This window comes from Trachymyrmex septentrionalis, unplaced genomic scaffold (genome assembly GCF_001594115.1).
Source record: "Trachymyrmex septentrionalis isolate Tsep2-gDNA-1 unplaced genomic scaffold, Tsep1.0 scaffold20, whole genome shotgun sequence".
Classification (NCBI taxonomy): Eukaryota; Metazoa; Arthropoda; class Insecta; order Hymenoptera; family Formicidae; genus Trachymyrmex; species Trachymyrmex septentrionalis.
The window spans coordinates 398,096-424,718 of NW_017305180.1; the positions used below are offsets into that span (position 1 = coordinate 398,096).

The 26,623-nt window shown below is 31.7% G+C and overlaps 1 protein-coding gene across 2 annotated transcripts in view; it reads right to left on the bottom strand.

Annotated features, from left to right (window-relative positions):
• The window catches only part of LOC108747741 (glutamate receptor ionotropic, kainate 2), a 229,756-nt gene that overhangs the window by 116,471 nt on the left and 86,662 nt on the right, over window positions 1-26,623 (bottom strand). For both annotated transcript variants that reach the window (XM_018485435.1, XM_018485436.1), the window contains exons 2-3: window positions 25,395-25,612; window positions 20,620-20,775 (exon numbers count right to left, since the gene is read on the bottom strand). In XM_018485435.1, the coding sequence (XP_018340937.1) occupies window positions 20,620-20,775; window positions 25,395-25,470 (232 nt within the window). In that variant the 5' untranslated portion in view covers window positions 25,471-25,612. The remainder of the gene's footprint in view (window positions 1-20,619; window positions 20,776-25,394; window positions 25,613-26,623) is intronic.

Sequence of the window (26,623 nt, forward strand, 5' to 3'; positions counted from 1 at the left end):
GAGTAAAATATTGTTGATTGATTGAAATGTTACAAAGCTTAACAGCGTGCAAGCAGCTGAAGGGTCTGATATCGTAAAGGAACAGCGCGATGGAAAAGCAACTTTATATAACTCTGAGAATGCTTAATAAAGGAGATAGGCGGTGAAAGTTTGACAAAGCTAACGATCGTTGAAGCTTGATAATAAAGTTAAATGCTGCTCAATGTGTAAAAGAGCATAACGCCATTCATATAAGAAGGAGTTATGAGAATGCAAAGGCGCAGAATAGTTTACAGTAACAAAACACAGATAATTCGTCATTTGAAATAACTGCAGAAATGTAATTTTCATTCATAGAGTGCAATCTTACTTTATGGGAAATAGAAATCTCAAGAGAAGTACATTTTAAATTTAATATGTTAATATTTTAAATTTAATTGGATAAAATGAATAACAAATTTTGTATGTTATATTAATTAAATTTTTAAATATATAATTCTACGTATTAGTATTAATATTTAATTAGCAGTTTTAATATTATAGTACTACGTAGTTATTACAGTTTTTACATAGTTCTCACAGTTAAATAATGTATAGTTAAGTTATAGTTAAAATTAAATAATCTGTATAATGTATATGTATATATATTTAAATTAACACTCAACACGCGAGAATTCTAATTTAATTTAGAAAGTCAATTATTTCTATATATAGCTTAATTATGTCGAGAAGGCTCGTGAGTGTTCATTTTGCTATTAATCTTGGATTAAGTTAACATAAACCGGCTTTACTTGAACACTATTACCAAAAAGAGGATCTTTACTTGCTAGATTTGTAAGCTTTCCAGTCAGCGTTGATTAACGTTGTCGTCCGATGAAGCGTCTGGCCTTGTGCACTACCTATATCACAATCCCCTTTTACCGCAACTTGATCATATTTATCGTATTCACCGCTTCAAGGATATAATACTCTGGTTTGTATGCACTTGCAGGCTCTATATCAGTATTATCTCTTCATTCGCATTTATGAAATGCACTGAAAATCCATATTTATCGAACTTGCAAGGTGCTTTGTTGCATGTGTTAACTGCTTTCTTGATTTATCAAGTTATTTATAACATTTCATATCTAACAGCGAATTTTCATGAAAAATTTAAAAACATTTATTCTAATTTAATCTGCTAAATGTAAAATAAAAATTTTTCTTTTTGTGTCATAACACAAAATTCTTGATTAACCTTTTGTAATTCAGAAACTCTCTAACTTATTACATTTAACAAATTTGGTAAATTTGTTTAAGTAACTTTAAGTATTCCTTAAATCATTAAAGAGATTATTAAAGCTGTGACTGTATGCGTGCGTGCGTACGTGCGTGCGCGCGCGCGCGCGCGCGTGTGTGTGTGTGTGTGTTGCGCGAGCGCGCGTGTTTATGTGTGTGATCGTTCTTCTTCGTGCCTGTCGAGGATCGCTCCAATTTCCTATCTATATTCAGTGGTTCGTTATCGTAAAATTGGTGTCCACAAGCTTGGCCCCATTCACGACCAACCGATAACCGTCCCTTCCTGAGGAAATAGGACGACGACCTCGTATTGGATACGAAGCTGGCAACAGATATCCTATGTACTTATACGCGTTTTACACCGCACAGTACTAAGCGACGTTGACAATCTACGACGATGTCTTGTGTATCTCTCTGTCGAGTATCTCCGCAATTCCGCAAACTCATTCGCAAATTCGCCGCACAAGTACCAAGTATTCGATATATATAACAGATCTGCAATACCTGCAGTGCCATATAATAAAAAACAAATCATCTGGGAGATTTAAAGATATTCCAAAATGGAACGCAAATAAAATTGATTAAATTTAATACGATAACGTATAAAGTATCAAATCAGTTTTATATGTTGTATAATACCAATTCTCCATTACCTTCCGTATACTCAATGCAGATAGAAAATAAACAATTATATATGTACAATGTACATATATATCTCTAATATATAGAGTATTCCGGAGATTAAATGAAAAATCTGTAAGCTTCCATATATTTCTTTCTACGACGCGCCATATTATATTAGAGATTATTATTTATTTTCAAATTAAGAAATATTTATTTTCAAATTAAAATTTAAAAAATTTTCTTGCAATATTTATATTTTTTTTTTAGATATTAATAATTTATAATAATTATTTTCATACTAGGCAACGATTTTTTGAATGATCTAATAGATTTCTTTAAAACTATTTTTAAACTATTTAATCACTAAAACTTTGAAGCGGATAGATGAAACGTGTTTAATGTTTCGCATAACAAATTGACAGAAATAATATTTTTTTAATTATATATAAAACATATATAATTATTTATATTAATTTATCACACACATAAATTATCTTGTAATAAGATCTTGTGTTCATGGTACATAAGCCGTAGTTTGTAACGGTATTTTGACTCTGCACGTTACGTGTACTTGGCTACATCTTATTGCTAGCTACTACGAGCTGGGTCAGTGTCGTAATTTCAGCAACATAGCGTAAACCTATCTGCGACTTTGTGACAAGGGGACTATTACCGGGCGTGTCTAGGGGTCGTGTACAGTACAGGGACGAGTCGTGCGATTGAGAACAAGTCTGTATAACCAAACTGAGAGAAATTGTGCAGAAACTTCGCACGGCATTTATAGCTCAGTTTATCCTGATATACTAGACCATGTAAGTGTCCTTGGTTACTCTGAGATATTTGACGGCGATTAGTAAGGGTGTAGTGTGACTTCGTACGGCATTAAGCCAATAATTCTCGACGACACGTAGCAGGATTATAATCAAGCAAGAAGAACATGTTAGGAGAAAAACTTTTATTTCTTTCATACATGTGCGCATATTATCTAAATAGAAAGATTTGCAGACAATTTTGTTTATAGTACTTAGAAATATATTCACAGAATAATTATGCTTTTGCTCCGTTCTAATATGCTTTTTGCATATGTACAGCCTTAGCCAAAAATATTAGGCACCTAGTTTTTTTATAGTTTTTTTATTTACCTGCATTGTTATCATTTAGTTATACTAGCATTACACATAAGTTTAAAGAATTCTTGAAACAAAGGATAATATTCACAACAAATGATATAAATTTTTAAGTTAAAACTTTAAATAATGGTTAATAATGTGCCTAATATTTTTGATCAAAGCTGCATTTGTATTTTAATCTTCTATCGGGCATGTGAAAATTTGCACTTTCTGTCAGCAACCTGAATCTTTAAGCTTCAGATTTTTATATTGTTCCGAATTGTCTAAAATTTGAAAAAAATTCTTGCATACTTGTAAAAATGAATAACGAGTTTTTTACAATCATAGAAGTTGTATTGTATTTCACTTACTTTTTATAGATCTATGTTTACCCCAACAACATGAATTCTGAAAAAGATGTCTTATAAGACAATTATACGTTTCAAATTTAAACTTTTGTCCAAATTGTTTTCTGAGTATTTGCTAAAATTTATAATTAAAATATTAATTATACCTTCAAAGTTCAATCTGGCCAGCGGAAGATTAAGAAGCGCATTTGTCATTTAAAAAAAGATAAAATGGGGACTAAGATTCCTCTCCTATCGAAATACGTGGATATACCTTTCCTATCAGTCGCATTAAGTGTCGTGATAGTTGTTTTGATGCCATGTCACTTGAAATCGAAATTTCATCACGCAATCATAAGAAAGTTTGAGATGACGAACCTGAGTTGGTTGAGTGTTAAACTCACTCGGGATGGAAAAGTTTTTACAACTTCGCAAGCAACCCTTTATGATCCCATCCGCGATGAGATCCACGAACGACTTTCAACACGTCGCTCGATCGCAGATCAAATCGAAAATCCGGGAAACGCGAGAACATCGCGGCAGTGGAAATTTCACTTCCCGAAATTTGCCTCGTTCCACCTCGCCTATCCGTTTTAGTTTACACGCTAGCTGGCACAAACATGCGTGGAAACGAATGACGCACATCTGTATACAACATAAACGATTTCGCGGCAAATCCAAGGATTCTTCTTTTTTTTTTCTTAATCTCTTGATATCCTTCAGAGATCAAGCAGTTCCCCTTACTAGCTTTATATAATCCTCTTATCGCATATACAGTTTTAGAAGTATCGTCTTGAGAGGATTATTTTGTATATTTTTAAACTAATCAGATTACGTCACACAAGCGAATTGCATCAAAAAAGTAATGTTATATTACTATCATTTCTATACAAGAACAATCTCTAGCACAATACATGAAAATTGTATGATCCAATGAAGAAAAATTGATGCTGATTTCACTATTTAGAACGATATCGAGGACCATTGCCGCGTTGTGCACGATGATTTCCGCGCAGCAGTGACGCGCGTCAGTTTCGATCGGCCTCGAATACGCGTGCAGATGATGCCCGGATCATTCGTCGTTTCCGGTGGAACGGCCGATGCGGAAATGGACCGTGGGATTTCGTGTCGTGTAATCGGAAGCAACGCGGTCGCACGAGCGTGAGTCTCGTGGAAGGGAGGATCCGGGAATTCGCGATGTGACGGTAAGCGGGTATGCAAAGCAGGCGACGCGGTCCGTGGAGCTGAAGCTTAATGAAAAATCGATGCGCCCTGTTTCCGGAACGCCGACCGTTATCCGAGAGAGAACAGGCGCGGACCAACAGATATGAAACCACCTGGTGTAAGAGATCGCGAGCGTCGCGCCGCACCGGTGCCGCGACCTCGTAGCCGACCAGCAAAGTGGATAGTCCTTCGCGCAGATAAAAATCCCACGACTATGCAAATTCTTTGGCGCTGAAATCCCGTGTAGGATTAACACGACTAGGACCGCGTCGTCGTCGGAAGAACGTGGCATGGAACTCGCTTTTATATTCCGCTCCGTTGTGCGGTCGCATGCTTCAGTGGAACGCTCGCGAATTCAGTGTCCCATTGGATCCTCATGTCTAATGAGAGAGTTAAAAAAAAGTAAGAATTACTACGAATCATTTTTATATTCTGTAAACGCTTTTGAAGTTGTTTGTTTATTTCAAGTGTTTTATTTTTAATTATATATTTATATAATAGTGCGTAGAAATATAAATTTAAATCGATGTGAGATAGAGATATCAATTTAAATCAAGATAAAATAATGCTAAATAAAATAGATTTTAAATAATAAGTATTTTAAAAAACAGAATAGAAATTTTTGTTTAAATCTAATTTTATAATAAATAAAAACAATTAAAAAAAATAATTACGTGTTATTTTTTTTTATAATTTATTTTAAGTTCACGTGCTGGTAACATTAACTATTGAATTAATTGATGTACTCAGCGCAGTACAAAATGTTAATATTCTACAGCTAAATTATATCTTTTTGCTACAAGTGTTTGCCTATTTCGATGACGTTTACTACCAGAATGCAACGAAATAACATTTATTTGCAGCTATTATCCGGTGCGCAACAAATAGCACTTTATTTACAAGAAAACAACGCGATGGCGTCTAGAGACATTTATTAATGAGCGGCGACTAATCGTGTCGTCAACCGCTTGTCACGAATATTCATTCGCAAAGTTGTATTGTAAGATTTTCTCTTCTTCACTAACAATCTGATTAACGTCCCCTTTCACGTTCTCCCTCCAACGCTCTTATGCAAGTGTAATTTATTGTTCTCTACAAATGCAACACGAAGCAAGAACCGACCGCGATGAAACTTTCTTTCTACTATTTTAGAGACAAAAATCTTTACCACTACGTCTAATGGAATTACGTAAAATTAATCACACTTGTCGTATGAAAGCTCTAGCATGAGGTACGATCTTGTCCCTTGTAAGTCTTTCTTGAATGGTAGAAGATACGAATCAGTCATATTAAATTACATTCGGAAGAACGAATATAATTCCGTGATTATTCTAAGACGGAGAAGAACGATAAATTTATAAAGGAGAATAAATTTATAAGGTGTTTTCTGAAAAAATTCCGTTATTTTTATCGTCCTTGTCGCGATCTGAAATTTCAATTTAAATTAAATAGCCGTGTATTTTGGTATGCAGATAAACGTATTCGGAAGATTGTGCCGCAAAGTTATGCACCCCTCTTTTTCTGATAGCGTTTCTTAGTTACACCATTAAAAAAATAAAACTTATTAAAAAATTTGACTGTACTTTTTTGACTAATTATTGTTGATATTTTGATCATATATACACTGTTCAAAGTAATAATTCACTTTTTTCATACATTAAATAATTTCTCAGGGACACAAATAATTTGTATTATTATTATATTTGTTATAATCGATAAGGATATCGAGCAATTTGTATTGTTATTATAAAAATTTGTTATATAAATTTATACAATAATTTTTATGTAAGTGAATAATTTTTTAATATCCATTTTGCAATAATCAATAAAATTTATTTAATTGTTTTTAAATTGTTTACATTTTATGAGTAATTCTTTTACTTTCAAAGGTTTTATTAAAACAATACGTTACATTGATGTACATTTATACATGTTTGAAAAAAATTTTCCATAATTTTAGAATAAACATCATAATATTATTTCTATGAAATTATCTTTATATACAAAATGTAAAGATGCAATATTTAAAGCTTTGTATTTTTAGAATACTAATTGATAGTTTTTTTAACAAAAGAATAAGTATTCTCGTGTCAAAAGCGTTTAAACCGTAACGGTTTTTAGGATCGCCTTTTATTGAAAATATTCGCGAGTATACCAGCTATCAGAGAAAAATAGAAAATTCCCGGTTTGACAAGAATTCATGAGAAGATGGTGGGAGTTAATAGAATTCCTGTAATGCCGAGAATGATGCAGTCCTATGTAATCCCGCAATGTGTCATTCTGTCGAACATTTCACACGCTTTGACAAAACGTTCCGATATTCCAATAGCGGTATTTCAATTTGTAATCTGTTATTACCTATTAATAAAACGATGTAAACGTTTCTTTACCGGTTATTTGATCCCATAAATCCATTAACCAATCAACCAATCGACGTAATATTTTATTTTAGTTCTTTTATTGGTTTACAAAAATAAAATAATAAATTTAACAACACAAAAAAGGTTATGCGCTTTTATATATATTTATTTTTTAATTTATCTTTATTCTCTAAGTAAAAATATAGATATAAATATAAAGTATTAAAAAAATATCTAGATATAAAAAATTTCTTTAAAAAAAATGTCTCGAACATTATTGATAAGGGATTACCTTTTCTATAAGCTTATATATTATAACAAAAATTCTTTCTGTAATACTTATATAAATTATTATATTTTTGTTTATTGATGGAAGAATGTTCAATATATTTATTTCGAAATAATCTGGAAATTGCAATAATTTAAAAACTGTAATAAAACGTAACTTGCTCGTGAGATTTGTCAAAAAATGTATATATCGTGCTCGATTACTATTTCCACTTTAAAAGAGTTTAAATCGTTTGACGCGGGTCAAGTTGAAATTGAATCAAACGTATCGATGACGTATTCGTGTGACTAACGATATTCGAGCACATTTGTTTATCAATACTCCTCGATATTTCTGTTGCGACACTTATCGCAGATAAATGAGAGAAACACATGTGTATATAGTTTCGTTGAACAACTAGCTGAAAACAATACGAGATATTGAATTCAAACATTTTATAGTAAGTGACTAGATGACAAAAGCATAGAAAATCTTGAGTCCTTGTGTAACAGAATAGTGACAGTTTTCAAATTTTTGTCCGTTTAAGTAATAATTTTTTCATGTATAATATTTATAGTATATTATATTGCAATTTATTTAGTTAAATTAAACGTAATTTAGAATGTAATTTAAAAATAATTCAAAAAAGATTTATTTTAAGTTTATAAATTAGACTAATATACTATATTATTATTACTATTTGAACTGCGATATTTTTTATAAATTTTGTAAAATTCCAAATTTTATAATATATATACCATATTATTACAAGATAAGATTTGTATACCAATTAAAGTAAAAACAAAATTAATTTTCTGCCACCGAACAAATCAAATATAAATAAAATGCCTATATGTGTATGAGACTCCTTGGTTGTTTGTATAACAATATGCATAAATAATATATTTATTACGATATAACTAGCAAACAATTGAAATGTACTCACCAATGAAATTAACTGCAAATGTTTCAACTCTAAATTTAAGTCCTCTTTAATGCGAAGAACAAATACAACAACGATGAATATTATTTACGTATTAACAATTGTGAAGACTCATATAGATATTTTACTTATATTTAAATTTTATACTGTTACGCACTTTTATTAGTTTTATTATACTTACACATTTATTTATTTTGTAAAAAATAGAGCTCTCTCTTGTACTGGTGTATGTTAAATATTATACGGTAAATAACAATATTAATTAATTTGGTATCGTAACTCTATACAGTTTGACGTTTACAATTATTTCTGTACTATTCCCCTTGCTTCGAGATTTCCATATACGAACTGAGGCGGAGAACAATAGCATGATTACAATATTTTTATTCATGTTATTGTACTCAATTTTATTACAAGAGAAGATGATGAAAAGGCTTAAGTAAAAAGAACAAAGAGAGGAGAAGAAATAATCACGAGAGAATTTTCGCGATGGTGCGTCGCTAATTTTATTAAAAGTAGTAAAACGCAGAGTACGAAATTATAGCTTCAAAACTCGCTTCCTTAATTGAGGAAAAAGTTTGGATCGCGCCGCAGCGAGTTCTATAAACGCGCGACGCCGCCCATAGCTGGAGTCAGCCGGTGTGATCGATTTGCCGTACCGGCAAAACTTTCGTCTATCGACCAAAAGTGGCGGTTTCATTGAACCAGCCTCTCGTAGGTGCTTTGTGAAAATTCAAACTTAACTCAGCTAAAATGAGATACTGAATTTAAAGACGCGCGTTCTCCATTTGCTCCAATATATTATAATTTGTTGTAATTAATTATAGATGTTAGATAGAATAGCGAGATACTTAAATAGTGACAAATTGATATCACTAGTTTCACTTTAAAAAAATATGTTTCAAACAAGGATTTATTAGCAGGAGATGTTTAATAGTTGCAATATTTTTGACGCATGTGTTACCATTTTTCGAAATTTGTAAAGATATTTTTAAAAAATAAAAACTCATCCGTTTCTATAACAAAATCTGTAATTTATTTAAGACAATAATGTGATTTAAAAAATTGCAAATGCTTACGATATTTTTGTCACACGTGTTATCATTTTTTTTTCAAGGATCATTTTTTAAAAATAACAATTCTATTTTAATAAAATTTTATTTTAATAAAATTCTATTTTAATAAAATCTGTAGTCTGTTTAAGACAATATAATTTTCATGAACATTAAAAACGTTCCAATAATACGTATCAATTCTACATTCATGGTATTTGACATTGCAAAATAATAGTAGTTACTCATTGTAATTTGTTTCTCCTGAGACGATCGAGGCATTCGAAGAGCGTGCTATCAACGCACAAGTACGAACGTTTGATAGCTTCATTTGCTTGTGATAATTAATTCTGCATAATTTAGAGCAGCGTCCTAAGTCTGCCAGCGATTAAGCAGCATGTCGGAGCGCGTACATAATTAGGGGGAACGAGGGGTTGTACCGATATAATACGATATAATGCGAATGATAACATCGTTCGAAACTCTTAAGTGCTTCCCTATGAGTATCTTAGACTGTAGTTTAGTGTCCCGACTTAGGCGAATTCTCTTAAGCGGCTTTGTAAGAGAATCTCCGCCGCAAGTACGTTACAAATTTAGCCTTCGTTATGACCAATTTTTTATTGCTTTTTAAATATTTTATTATAATACAACAAACACGATGTTGTCCTTCCTCCCTCCCCTCCCTCTCTCTCTCTTTATCTTTTTTCTCTATCTAAAAAAAATTCTAAATTTTTTTGTTTAAAAATGATGTTTAAATGAATTTTTCATTTAAATACGTCATTCTTTATATCATTAAGAATGCAAAGCATTCTAACCGAAAAGATAAAGCAAAAAAATATGTAATATATATAAAAAAATTAAATACTAATTCATGAAAATATTAATTTTATACATTTGTGATTGTATATAATGTTAAAAAATAATTGACGTGCTTATTCTTTTTATGTGTTTATAACTAAATATTCTTATTATAGAAATTATGAAAAAATGCGAGGTATATGAAACATTCTGCACATTAATTTTTGCAATACAATCGAAATAATATTAAGCAAAATTAAGAAGATAACTTTATATGCTATGAATTTTGATGGAAATCTTTCTACGACATTCGATTTTCTTAACGAAGAAATATTCGTAATGCAAGTTTAATCGAGTCGTTCTATACCGCAAATGCAGTATAAACTACTTCCGACTTTTTCTTAGTTATACTGTACCAGCGAGGGCCATATCCGAGAATTTCAAGTAGATTTACTAAATAACGAGGATCTCCTTCTTAACGAACTTCGCCAGCTCGTAAATTTATTTTAATTTTAAGGACGGCAAAACGGCGCGTACTTTGTAGAAGAGAAAAATAGTGGAAGTTACCAAGAGAATAGTCAGCTATTCTAGACTTGCGTAAGAGACGAGAAAGGAACAAGAGGACTAAGTTAAATAAGGAATGAAAGAAAATCCACGTCATAAGGGTCATCGAGGCGGTTCCTTTATTAAATCGTCCCATCTGAACAGACAGTTTACTCGTTGATCAAACAACTTTATAATATGGAAACATGATCCTGGTCTCTCATGTTTCCATTTTCCGACATTCAATCTTGAACGTTTTAGGAAATATACATATATGCGTTTGTATTGCAAACTATGTATATAAAATAAAAGCTTCATAATTATTACATGTTACAATTCTTAATTGTTAAATTTAAAAAATAGAACTAATAAAATTTAAAAATAAGAACTAACGAAATATTTTTCTTAAAATTTAATTTTTTTAATTATCGACATCTCGACGCAAAAGACGATATTTTCTTTAATTTTGACTATAAAAATATGTATGACAAATGTTGATGGATTTGAAATAGTATTTTACAAAACCGCTCCATCTCTTTCACAAAATATCTCCGTTATTATTTGCATTCGTATTTTTTCGCGTTTGCGAAATAGGTATATTTAATTGTACGCACATAAGCCCGCACAAAACACAATCCGATTCATCTCGTCGCGAGAGCCCCGCAGACAGAAAAACGCGCGATGAAAGGAACGGCGGAAATTGCAGCGACTCGTAAGTATTCATAACGTTCGCCTGGCTTTTTGTGCATACCGTTATATACGCATTTTACTAGACACACCATGATTTAGGTATTGAAAATGATTATCTTCGTTTTTTTAAATTCAGATATTATGAAATAATTGTCCAGCTTTTCTCGCAAAATATTACATGCAAAGAGATTATATATGAAAAGGAAGATATATATATAAAAGTAAATTCTGTATAAAATATTCTATAAAATGCAGTAATAAATATATGTAACATACACTGATACTTTCAATTATTTTCAGAATATTTTCTCATTAATTACACTATCCAAAACAGATTTTAAATCACAAACAAGATAAAATAATTCTTACAGATTTTTTGATGTTGAAAATGAGTTCGTAAATAAAATTGTTCACGTCATATTTTTCAGATACTTGAGTTCAAAAATATCCAAAAATGTCATTTTCGGCATTTTTAAGTTTAATGTTCTCAAACACGTGACTTGATAGAGTAATTTCATTTATGGATTTATTTTCAGCGATAAAGCAAGATTCATTTTCTCGTTCATAATTTAGAAAAAAAGTTTAAATTTGTTGGATAGTATTAAAGATACTTAGTCACTTTTATAAACTTTTGTTAATTAATTTTAGAATATAATAATAATCCATTCTGTATTTTGTTATCCAATTTCTTTGCTTATCCGAAATAAAATCATATAATCTCAAATTAACATCTCAAACTGATTTCATAACTATTTCACTCTAGAAAAAATAAGAATAGACTAAAATATCCAAATAGGACATGTATAATATGATTTTTAAAAAGTAAAGCTAATTATTTTATGAATTACACAGGCGAGAAGGAACATTTATGAGCGCACTACGGTAGTAGCAACGTTGTTATAATTGAAAAGCTCAAAACCATAATTACGGCGGCGCGCTTTCGAGGCAGGCAGTGCCCTTATGCGCGTAATTACATGAAAAGCTAACGCACTCCTACTAGGTCCGAGCGAGTAGTCCCTCGCCAACATTTCGCAAGCTGACCGAGAAGAAGAGAAAGCCAACATTCTGAGCTGGCCTTAACAAGACGCGCTACGTGTTCTGATTAAATCGGCTGCGACATTTGCACAGTGTGACATTTAATGCATACGTAGAAGGTCCACCGCGGATACTTGCAAATCTAACATCTGGCGCAAATCGTCACAGATATAGTTCATAGATTCACAAATATACTCACGTCAAATTGTAATTATAAGATTTAAAATATTAGTATCTTTCGTTCTTCACTTTTATACATTAAAGAAAAGACTTTTATATATATTAAAAGAATTCTTTTTAAAAAAAATTACATGATTACAAGAAAAGAATACATAAAAGAAGAAATTCTAAATAATTTTTAGACTTATAAATAAATTTTTGTACGTACTATCTACTTTTGCAAGAAATAGAAAAATATATTTTATAGAATAAAGTATCACAATATGTTTATTCTGATGTGTAATGCCATTTCGAACCATTTCATGTTCGCTTACAAAACTTTTTTGAAACTTCGGTTGAGTATTGATGTGCATAAGGAATCTTGTTTTCTTACATAATCTCGAAAGTATATTTTAGAGTTTTCTTGTAATACTTTAAAGATATACTATTGTAAATTACATAATACAAAAGTTATATTATTTTTATAACAAGTTAATAACTCTAAAATATTATCGATACATAAATATGTAGTATAATCTCTTTCAATTTTCTTGTAAATTTGTATATTTTCATGCATAGAATATTCCAAAAAGGAAAATCCTTGTTCAAGTCCCATTTTTTTTAATTTCAAAAATTTTTTATGGTAAGTTAGAGGATAATTTAATGATAATTTATGGTTGCGCATATTTATTAAGTGGTCTGTTTATTTTTTGCACATGCTTATTAATATTGTAATTTATCTGAAAATTAAATACATGTTCTCTGCTTTAATCAAAACAAATTATTTTCTTATATAATTTAAATTAATAGCAATACTGTATCACTCAATATCGATAGTATCCTAGAATGTCTAGGTAATATTTTATTATCAATTTGACATTAAAACAGAAAATAATTTTAAACACAAATATTCTGTAATCTGATGAACATTTTGAAATGTGCTTTTAATGTATAAAAAATGAGATCTTGTTTTCAAGAAAAAAAATGTGTAATGCTCATATTCCTATGTAGCGATTTGATTTTCACAATGTCGTCCTGCGCATTCTTATTGTGACCGTATTATTTCTCACTTTTAACAAATGTGTGCGAAACAGCTATTCTAGGTCCAGAAAAATAAAAGGTGCCTTGTCAACGCGAGAAGCGACTATATTATTCATGATTCACTGTTGCTGTACAATTCGCAATTCCGTTCCTTTCTTTATTCCTGCATCCTTCTAATTCTAGCCGCTGATGATCTCACTTCTGTTCGTCATGTAGCATCTGTTGACATACAGAAACGTGATCGGAAATCACGTCATGGGAAGACAACACATCGTTACGTTTGAACCACATTTAGTGAGAGCGTGGTTTGCACCTACATTGTTTGTACGACTGCTAATGAGCGCGTGCCATCTGGTTATCGCGTATAATTACTCACGGGATTGGTCGTGTTTAATCGTCATCCGTAAATCGACGACCTGTTTATGAAGGCTGGTGTAATCTACCGATAACTATTAGCCGATATTCAGAATTATCGGAAAATTAGCGTTAATAAATCAAGAGATTTTGAAGGTAAGTAGAACATCACTTTTGTTATTTCAATACGTCAAAGAGAGAGTACCCAAACCTAAAACATTTTTAAAAAATATTTAACATTTTTTATTAATTTAAATAAATTTATGTTTCTGTAAAATTATCACACACAAGGATAGTTTTTAGTCTTTTGGCTTTTTATTTTGATCGAGCTTGCATTTTAATTAACATCATTTTTATTTAACAGTTTTCTTTTTCTTACTTCTTTTGCAGCTCAAAGATTACATTGTATTTATAAATATTTGTGACAAAATTTGACAGACTAAGTTTATACAATTGTAAGTATAACTAATTAAGTTAAACATAATAAGGAATTCATACTAAATTTAAATATGTCAAAACAAATGAAAAGTCTTAATAAAATAATGGAGACAAATTAGTTTAATATTGTTCATAATGAATTGAGAATCTGATAACCGAGAATGCAGGAAAGACATTTCTCCTATTTCAGACTAAAAGACACCACTGCTAACGAAGAAATTACGTTTGATCAACGCTCCGCCCGAGAAAAAATTGGGTCGATGCGTTTTCACTATCGTGAACGATATAGCAGACTATTTATTTTGAATCTAGGTTTCAAGATAACATTTAATAATTTTATACACTTTTAAACATTTCTTTTGTACACTTTATTACATATAAATTTTAATATGTAGATCTTATGCAAAGAGGATAAAAAGGAACTAGCACTGACTAATATATATACTAGTTAAATAAGACTTTATTTAACTGATATATTAATCAATGTATTCTAATAATTTTTTATATAAAGTTTTTTTAGTACTCCTAACAACTACAATATCGTCATATCGTAATAGAGAGACTATCAGAAAATTACATTTTTTATTTATATTTGGAAAAGTTCTTATATTTGTGAAAATAGCATAGAATATTACAATCCTCTTTTGCTTCTCGATAATAGAGATGTCACTTTTATTATTAAAATTTATTTCTAGTACAGCATTTTTTTTTTCGTTCAACCTCTATGTTTTATCCAACCTTATTACTTATGTACCCACAGATTTTTCCATAAAAATATCGTCTTGCTTATAAGGATTTTTTTTATTTTTCTTTGTTTATGTTAGACGTAACTGAAGCAAGCGAACAAAATGCACGCGCACGCCACTTCAAGGACTACTGAGATGATGAAAAGTTAAAAACGTGCGAGTATCTCGTGATTTCTCTCGTTCCGAACTTCTGAAATCACGTGGCATTTTTCGAGATAGTTTCACAAACGCTTCTCGCGTACCAATACTTTCTCGAAAGTTGGTACAACAATGTGAAAGAAGAAACCTTTAAAGTTACGGCAAAATTAGAGCGGACTGTTCTATCTCGGCATCGCTGTCGCGCAGCTTGTGGTTACTCCCACGGCTCCGGCGCAGAACTTTTCGTTTCATCTCGGTGATTTTTAGGAAATTGGCTTAGCGAAAGCGAAACGAGCGGGACAACGCTACCGCTTGCGCGGCGAGTTACTTCACCCTCGGGTGGGTAGTTATACGAAAACCTCCTTCGGACATACGCCGCCGCCACGCCATTGCCGTAAGCGTAAAATATCACGAGACGTCTCTTATACTTTCGCAAGGTATTTCGGTATATTCTCATTTTCGCGTTAGTGCCGAGGGTCGTTCACAAGATTCCTTTCCTTCACACAAGTTACACGATAATCGATTAATAATATATACGAAGTATGTGCCGCATGTAATATAATATAGACTATATTACGTGTGAACACGAAATCTTAAATTTTGCTTAAAAAATATTAATTTATTTACCATATTTTTATTCCTGGAAAAATTATCTTTATAATTCCCAAATTAATATAAGTATAGTATGTATAGTATGTACTCGTATTATCTTACAATTATGAATAAATTTGTTTATTGATAATAATTTCATAAAACTATTTTACATACAATTTTAAATATTTACTGTATAAATTTAAGTAAAGATTTTATTAAACTCTTAATTCCTTTGAGGTTCTAAATATTTACTAATTTCACATAAATATAAATTAATAAGTATTTTTAGAACATATAAGTGTAAATATTCTTTACATAAATATAAACAAAAATTAAAATTTTGTTATACCTATTGTGCTTTTAAAGTTTTTGTAAAAACCGTAGACATTTTCATTGTTAAAAGAATATTATTTCCATTTGGTTTACTTAGCAAAGTATTTTCTTTGCTTTAACAAAAATATATGGAAAGAACTGGCGAAAATCTCTATTCTCAAAGATTATCGCGCAATGCATATGGAACGAACTCAACAACTGTCTCTGGTGGAACTGCCGTGCTACTGTTTGCTGCTGTCGTTTCGCATGCTTTTTTTCTACGTGGCTCGGTGGAACGACGCATAATCGAATGCGCGCGTCCTCGTTAACTCCCGTTCTAACTGGGATTTCACGATGGAGAACGACAGGCTGTATTACCGAAAATTCCGAGACACAGCTAGGCAAAATCGTAAAACTATATTACCAACAACTGTGCGATGCGAAAGGTAGGAAACGAATAAAGGCAAACCGCATTCACCAATGTTTTTCCGTCGTATCATAAAAAGACACGAAGCGAGACCGTCCAAACGGCTACTCGCTCTTTCTGTTTGTCGAACGAAGAGGTTCATCGCCCCAGGACGAACCTAAACGACGAGAAGAACACGAGACCTGACGTGAATTTCCAGCATTTAATTTATCCCGCTATTGCGTCCGACGTCGCAGACAACCGTTTATCAGTACTACTTCTTTTCTCCTTTTGTCTCGAGCGAGACTGTGACATAATTACTTCGCTAACCAAATAAATAAATAACGCCGGTCTATATATGTATATATACATATATAGGATATATAATATGTATAATACTAGAAATAAATTTATTATCAATATTTAAATAATACTTACAGTTTATGCATAGAGTAGATTTAATTTTGAATATCTCCATATTTTTTGTATTTTGTTCAAAAGCGATATAAAGCTATTTCTTATCTTTTATTTACAGTTTTATTTATATCTTCATATCATCTTTCTTCTCATTGATAAATGTGTAATTCCTTATTTTTAAATAGAGGAGACCAAGGCTAGTAGACTCATTTTTCAGTTTCGAATTTTTACAGACGAAATTAAGAGACTTATCAAAAAGATGAATTCTACACCAATTACTACGTCACATTTGTCTACCTAATAATATTTTAATAATAAGGGGAAACTGATAATTAATATTTAAAAAATGCATTTTTTTAATGCATTTTATCTGATTCAACTAGCCCCGGGATCGGGATAATTTGATTAAGATTATTAAAATAAAGATTAATGTATTTTAAGCTACATCTTTGAATACATATCAATAAAACTTTTATATAAATATATTTTAAACATAAACATTCGCTTCGCAGCGCAATACAATGCTTCTTTTTGCAAAATTTGTTCATTTCATGCAAAAACACATCGAATGAGTTTAGTTTTCGAGATTGCACATGAGGCAATTAAACTTATAACATTTACCACTGAGGAAAATCTCTTTAAAGGAATAAAATTTTGAGTAAATACTATAAGAGGCGTCACTAAACGAGTCATCGTACAGTCCCATGTGTACAGTCCCACGTGGTTAGTCTACTATCCTTCATCCGTTCATTTTTTAAAAATATTAACAATATATGATGACAAAGATACATAAACAAAAAAAATCTGTTGGACTTTATTAAGTAATAATTACACTTACTATCTAAGCAGAAATCAAATATCTCAGACAATCATATACGATTGTAAAACAAAAATTTGAAGAATAAAAATATTTACTTAAGTGTATGATTTTTAAAAATTGCGGCATAACTTCTATCATAGATGTGTTCGCAACAAGAGTTACGGATTACATCTATGATAGAGTTACAGACTTAGTGGCAGTCACTGCTGCGTGCTTAGATACGTTTATGCGTGTCTCGCATGTTTTGTTTTTAATGTAGCCTCGATTATTCTACTTACCCCTATAGTCAACTGATCTCGGTCTCTTCTACTTACTCTACTATTTTAATAAAATTGGCCAAGATTTTTAATTTAAAACAAATATAATGCAAATTTTATTTATTTGAAGCAAAAATAGCAAGATTTCATTCGTATTTAATATTCGAAATATTCTAATTATACGTAAATTGATTGTATGTTTTATTTACATCTTAAATTATTAAAAATATTCAAATTTCTTATTCGACTTGCGATATAATGTCTATTACATTAATATCTAGATAAAACATTAATATCTGGAATTCGAGGTCATATTCCTAATCCTACTGTACATTATTATCCATAAAGCTTGAATCTTGCATAAATCGCATTATATTCCCATTATACGCCATTGTTAACAAAGCTGGAATCTCATGTTCGCTATTATAACGTAGTATACTCTATTGTTAACGAAGTTTGAGTTACATGTCCGACAGAATGCTCGTTACTCCGCACTGTGCCGTTTCACCGCTGATTTACAGAGAGAGATAAATTTTTTGAATCACCCACGACAGCGAATTCGAACGTCGCCGAATGCACGACGCGATTGTGCTCAGCCAGCTCGGCCGTAGCGATCGGCGTGTCCCAAGGAGATTTGTTAACTTCTGGCAAACAGAAGTTTATCAATAAAATTGCTTTCACGGTGTAATACCGTGCTGGAGCACAGCCAAATTCGGCTATCTGGCCCCTATGCGCGCGCTTTGCGGCGGTTCACACGCTTGCACACATTCGCGGCTTGACCGATGCGCCTGCATGCGACTCTAGTGTGTATATTTAGAATGCACCGTTCGCTTTAATCATTTAGTAACTCGACATGGTAATTACGTTGGCCCTGGTTAATTCCATGCGCAAATATCCGCCGAGTTATTATTTTGTGCTGGACGTTATTAATTTTCTGCTGCATATATGTATAGTTAAGCGACTAACCGCAGACTTGTATTATATGTATATATCATGTAGAATTATTTTCATATTGAACTTTCCCTCATGACTTTCCCAATACAGAAATGCAATTCGTGACCTATTTTCTGAATCAAGAGACAATTCTTCATATACGTACGTATATCACCATGCCGCCTTTCAAATAATATATGAGAGACAGACAGTTATGTGAAGAAACATGATATAAAATAGTAATAAAAAAATTAATCATGTATATATTTAAAAAAAAATTCAAATATTTAGATACTGAGGTTAGAGACTGAGATATTTTCTTTAATTTATCATTACTGCTTATATCTTAATATTTTGTCACTTTGGAAGAAAATACTGCAGTTATACAATATGCATTATATCATAATATTGCATATCAATATCTCAACATATATATAAAATTCAAAATATTTGCAAATCATACTACTTACGTTATATTTTACTATTAACGGTATGACATTAATAGAACATTTTATATATATAACTATACACATCTTTAATATTGTATAAAAAGAAATTTAATATTGGTTTTATGAATAAAAATGTAATTCTTTTTAATTATTATATAATCTGCATTATCGACTTAAATACTAATTCACATGTATATAATGCAAACAACATGTATACTATGCAAAAATTCAAGTAAAAAGTTTATAAAGAAAAAGTACCATCTTTAAATGTAATATTTAAAAGTGGTCGATTTGCACGAACTATCGCTATTACGTTGCAAAGTACATATTCGAGTAAAGTAAAATTTTTAACACGTTAAAACCAACTTCGATTCACGAACGCGGTGCACTAGACATGCCGAAACTGCAAGTAACAAGATTTAGCGTTAGAGAGGCTTCGCTTCGTCTGAGATAAGGATGTTAGGAAGCTGTGCTAGTATTGGAGAATGGGATCGTCACACCAGGAATCAGATGGTAGAGCTCTGTTCTAGTATTGGCGAGAGTGAAGCTTTACGCGACAATCTCTCGAATCCTTAATCGTGTAAATAGAATTTATTTCGCGCATCAAGCAAGTCACACAAACTCTCGAGGCAGTTTGTGCGATTCGGTATACCACACCTATACATTAACGCGAAGTTTCTCGACAAAATAGTAGTCCTTTACTCGCACAGCATAAGTTGCTCTTAACTCGTCAATATCGATTAACTTTTATCGATATCGCTAACTGAAGTAATTCTATCCAGTTTTTTTGGTAACTTTTTTAGTTTTAAACTATACATTATTAATAAAAGAAGAACTCTTTTAATGCACTTTTTCTCGTTTCTTTAATTAAAGTGAGAGAAAATTTTGTAATAGAAGCATGTTGATAGAATCTCTTTTTTGGATTTTTTAATAGCACAATATTTAAAAATTTCAAAATTTTAAAAAGCTAAAAAGTATGTTATAAGATTCATATTTTTTATTCTAAATGTCTGTACGTGCATATGTAAATATCTTTTTTTTTTTTATTTTAAATATATTAAAAAAATATTTTACTTAGGTGCGCGATACAATAAAGAAATAAAAAATTAAAGATAGACATTAACCGGCAACGTAAATTTCAATTTTCCATGTTAAACAAAATAGAGGTAAAAAATGCATCACACTGATTGACACTGAGCGACGATGAAAATAGTCGATTTTCACGAGAAAATTTTTGAAACACCCAAAGCGTAGCAGAATCTGATATAATCGGACAAGTATTTCCGATTCAATTATGAAACTCACCTCGTTTCGAGGCGTGGAAACTATCTTGCGGCTGTATCACCTCGACCTGAGCGCTGAGGCGAGACTTGGGCAGGATGTCCCGGTTGGCGTTGATCTTCTCCGCGGCGTAGCGAAAGGCCACTTCCTGCTTGTCGTCCGACGGATGAAACAGCCCGCCTGGGAAATCACGCATCCATATTAAAGGGTGCTACTTTGACGAGAACCACGCGTGCACTACTTATTTTCCGTCTACGAGCACCATTACAGAATATCTTTATCCAACCGTTTACCCAACCGTATTTATCCGGTTTTCTGTTCACTAGAGCAGGATAAAGATTTATGGTCTACTTACACCTACGTGAGATGATCCCGACTAGAATCGTGTAACTTCACTGTACAATGTATTTTATGCGCATGTATTTACATGTTACATTTTACATGTTCAGTATTTTCGAAATAATTCTAATGTCTTTGGCAAGAATATTTTGGTATAAGTTTGAATATATGTATTTAACAAATGCACTTAAAAACTATATTAATATTTTGAAAAATTTGTACTTATATTAAGTACAAATACTTTTTATAAGTTCTAACAAATTTTAAAAATATATTAATTTATTGATTCTTATCGAAAAAAAAAACATCTTGAAAAACATCTTGAAAAATTTTATCTAGTATCGGCACAATATCGTACAAATAAATTGTAAAATAAAGGGTTTATTTTGAAAAGTAAAATACCAGAAAAGAAACAATAAATAACAGCGCTAAATCATAATTTGACTGCTACGAAACAAAATTGGATTAAAATTCGTAAAATATCTTTATATTTAAAATGATGGTATTCCAATCGAAAATTTCCATATTTCCAAACACAATTGTTTTTTTTTTTTTATCGAGAAAAGAGATATGCGAGTACGCGTCCCATTCGTTGCCATTTCCATCATTTCGCGTCACATAAGTACTCGCGACAGTTTCTTCGTATGGTCCGCTGAAATTCTGCGCCTTCCAATTCATTCGGTTAGGAGAAATTGGCGCCATAAATTGATTTTAATCTCGTGTACGTCATAAAGTAACTGTACGAGCAGCTGCACCGGCTTGACTCTGCGATTTATAGAATTTGCGGAATAGATTTACGTCTCTCGTTAGCGACCTGCTATCGATTCTCTTTGGCATACCTCGTAAGGTACGTTGCTCGACTCGCTATGCTCATTGTGACACTAATAAGCCAAATAATGTAAATGAGAATGAAAATATGAATAGTTTGAAAATTTAACGCAAAATGAAGAAAGATGAACAACGTCCTCGCAGTAGGAGGATAAATCCTTCTTTATCAGATTCATATAGGAATTTTGAATTAATACATTTATAACACTTTCGTCAAGGAGAGAAGGCAAAAACTAACAAATGTGATTAAAAGCGCAATAACGCTATACTTGCTACGAGTTTTAATACATTTGTACTACGTTTATATCCTTACTCCGTAGCATTTCACCAATGCCGTGTATGGCCAATAACTTTCTATATCGGAAAATTGAAAAAAGAAAACAATTTACGAAATAATACGAGAAAGACCGGAGTGAGAGAGATAAATAATAATTTTGTAGTTAATGACTTATTGAGCAATCAACTGAATTTGTGTCGCAAATATCGATAAATATTTCAGATATGACAATCGATCGTAAAATCGTCGCAAACGTTGGAAAATAAACGTTTACATAAATTAAACGTAACTTTTTTTTCAGATCAGCTGCCCAATCAAATTAAATGAATTTAAATATTCATTGATCGTTAATAAATTATTTCGCACAGAGTGATTGAGAATGCCAACAACTGTCGCTTCCGTTACAATCATTACAACGCAATAAATATGTTAAATTGTTGCCACAATACATATTAAGGCTCATTTTTAATGTTTTATATAAAATCACGCCATTTAATTACACGTGCGAATAAATGAACTTCCCACCGCCACGGCCGGTTGACTCAAATAAATCACGAAAACTATACATGACTATGGCGCACGCCGCTTTTAATTTTCGCGTCAATTTGACAGCTCCCGTTTATAATAACGTTGAATTCAAAGCACATAATGAGCCGCTGTTCTAAAACAAAAGATTGTTTGTAATCCTGGTTATATCATGCGCGCAAAAGACAGCTTTGTGAGCGCATACATTACAAACTTAATTACATTTTTCCCGTATAACTATTTTATGTATAATCTGTTATACATAGGCATTTGTGTGCGTTTAAATCGTATAACAAAATTGAAAAAGATTTGTATATCGTACTGTTACATATTTTTATCAGAACAAAAACAGATTTTTACTCTTTTCAGATTTATACTTTTCCTCGTGTCAGCTATTCAATTTTCAAACATAATTTCCTTAAAAAGCGAGACTATGATGTAATTGTTCGACTAACAATAGCGATGGAAAAAGCAGATAAAAATGCAGTAGTAGAAGAAAGTTGAACGAATTGAACTGGTACCGAAAAAGATACCGCGAAAAATTAGAAAAATAAGAAATGCGAAACGCTTAAAATTCAATCGGCGTAATGTAAGCTAAAAGAATTTCTAGTTTTCTCTCTCTCGTTCTAGTCTCTCTTTGTACTATTTCGTAAATTTCTTTCCTTTTTCAGTTTTCCGATACAGAAAGCTATTGGCCATACACAGCATTGGTGATATGCCACACGGAACAAGCGTAGTACGAACGAATGCATCAAAACTCGTAGCAAGTACAGCACGTATCTCCCTGAGCTCGGACGTGTATATCGATCTGCTTTTGCTTCTCTCTCGCTACCTTGGAAAAGAAAGCGTTCGGAAATTGAGTGCATCGTGAATTTACGTTTCGATAAAAGTTCACCGAGTATAGTCGAGCATTCGGTATCACGTACATCCACGCGCATATCCGCGCGTCGTCGAGAAATGACAATCGTAATATTAAACAGTGACGTGACAGTTTTGCATGTGCGTAAAATATACGAGCTGTTGTTGTTTCATCATATTTTTAAGAGATAAAACTGCAAAACTGCAAAAAGCTGATATGCAAGTGAAGTACTTCTGTTATAAATTATAATTATTTTTCAGATATATGTGTTAAATCAATTATTTTCAAAACAGAAACATCGTGGTCAGTATAATGTTGTGATACTATTAAATTCTAATAATAATAACGTTATTAATTTTGTTTTATTTTGTTTTGTTAGATATTGATAGCATGTAAAATAACAAAGAATTTCCATTAAATAAATGAGATTTTATTTTCTATTAGAAAGTATCGATGAAAATTTTACAATCTCATAATTTTCTGCACGCTAATTTAAATATGTTTGTGGTTTTCAAGTAAAAACAAGTAAAACTTTTGCGACAAAATTACAAAATATATTTTTAAGATCGTTTCTATAAAAAGAGAATGTATAAAAATATTTTGTATCATAAAATAATATAATTAATGTCAATATTTATAAATTTATATCTTATTTCTTTATTATATTAATTATTTATTATTACATTGTTTTAACATTATATTTATTATTACATTGCATTAAAATTATATATTATCCTATTAATTTATAATAATTTTTTAAATATTTATATAAAAGGCTAATTTTATCCTTTTAATTTTTATAAAATATAAATAGAAATTGTAAAAATTTTTTAATACAAATTTTTGCGAGACAACATACAAAAATTCTTATCATTTTTTTAAATTCAAAATATGTAAAATTATCGTTCAGTCGTTGCGTGTAAAAAATCTTTTAAAAAATATGTATCTCTTTTATATGTTATCTCTTAATGTTTTTAAATTATATATCTCTTTTATATGTTATTTTCAACCGTGAGATTTTGCAGATTTTCGTGACTTGTAAGCGGAATGTGCTATATCAGTATCTGCTGTTCACAGAGGCAGCTACTTTCAATATATCCGCAGGCAGATGGTTAGCGACATTTAACTGTGAAATACCTCTTGTTTATATATCCGCTACATGCGCAGCAGTACACGCGTGGTTGCTATCGGAGTGATTTTTCTCTCTGACGCGCAACAGCCAGAACTTCGGTAATTGTCGTCGCACACGGTAAAATGCATGTTATCTGCGTTACGTTGCCTGTGTTTCTCTTGCACTACCATCAATGCCAATTAAATAGAGCACCATTAGTAGCACACCCTTTTATCGCCGCTATTAATTTCAATTATTTGCCTGGCCAGCAAAACATTTTCACGAAGCCGTTATAGTTTAACAATATTTGGCAATTGCCTAATACGTAACAATATGAATATAAACCAAGAGTTGTAAATTAAAAACGTAAGGCGATGTAATTTATCCAAAAATAATTTTTTAATACATACCTTAAAAAATATATTTAAAAAAAATTTATCATAATTACAAAAATTGAAACGTAAAAAAGATAAAAAAAATGAAAAGGAACAAATAATAATATTAATTTAATTATTATAATTTTTTTTATAAATGAAACAATTTGTATAAAAGATTTTGTGTGAGAAAATCACTTCAAGTACTTTTACGTTAAAAAAAAACTTTAATTACTATGATTATTTATCTCGATAACTAAGCCTACAATTAAATTCCAAATTAACTTCAAATTAACTGAGGAATAAGATTTTATCTGATTATAATATTCGTAAAGCTTCTACGAATATTATCTCGAAAAGCCAAGTCCGTACTACCATTTCCTTACTCGTGGATATTATCGATCGAGACATTGATAATAATTTTACTGACGCCATTGAATGCGGTCGAAAGGGTCGTGGCTTTCACACCAGGAGAAAGATACTCACCTATCCTAATGAAATCAGGAAGAGCCGCGGCGTGGGCGGCGAGGAGCGCCAGCAGTAGCAGCCACCTCGCAGCCATTTCCGGTTCCGGTTCACCCCGCCGTCTCTCCCTGCGCCCTCCGTCGTTGCCTCCACCGCCGCTGCCTGTAACTCCTCTCTCTTCCTCTCTGTCTCCTCCTTTCCTTCGTTTTCTCTTTGTCCTCCCAAAGGAACTTACGCCACTGGAAAACAAGATTGGACAGCGAGTTCATTAAAATGCACGCCACAAGTCTTCGTATTCGGTCTGAATATCTGTTCTCGTTTACAAGAGAATTGTATTTCGGGCGCGCCCGACGTCACCGATTGCCGACACGAAATCAGCGATGATTGAGGAACATCGTTGCTTACGAGGATAGGAAAACAATGAAAGGACAGGCAAAATTGAACTACGATAGGCGATCATCAACGCTGGAATATTGCACGCGAAATTGTAGGAATAAGATCACAAAACATTAATCACAAACTAGATACTATCTTACATTATAGTAGTACAATTCATTGGCGATGCATTGATTAAACATTGGTTAGGTTGATATAAACTGAGTATATATTGGCTTTGGTTGTTACAATAATATTCTTTATAAAAAAGAAATATATAGGAATTCACGTTACATTAATATTATATTAAATAACTATTAAGATATGCCCCTATAAATGGTTCTCGCAACCGTAATTCTTACACGATAAATAACATCTGATTAGAATATTCTCATACATGGTTGCTTTAACTGAAGATTTATTGCTGTCTTTCGAATAACATAGTTGCATAGCACAGTACTAAGAATTCAATTTCATTACAACAATAGACAATAGAATAGACAACAGCAGTATTAGTGTGTCAACTCGTGAAGAATTTTTATATAAAATAAAGTGTGTATTATAGTATGTGATTTTTCTTGTGCATATTATTGTAAATACAAATGTGAATAATTATGAATAATCCTTGATTTAAATGCGTGCATTGCTGCGCGTCAAATATACGTCTGTATATGGCTATCCTAATCAAATACGTACGTTTCTATAAACATATGCGCTTAACGCGCGTTATAATGTGTATGGAAAGGGGTTAATCTTGCGAGTTTTAGCTTCAAAGCGCAGGATTTAACTCTGACCTAGAAATAATTACTGTTATAACCACGCTTACCACATCCCCGGCTTTCGACTGGAAACTCTGGCTTTTTGACCAAATCTCT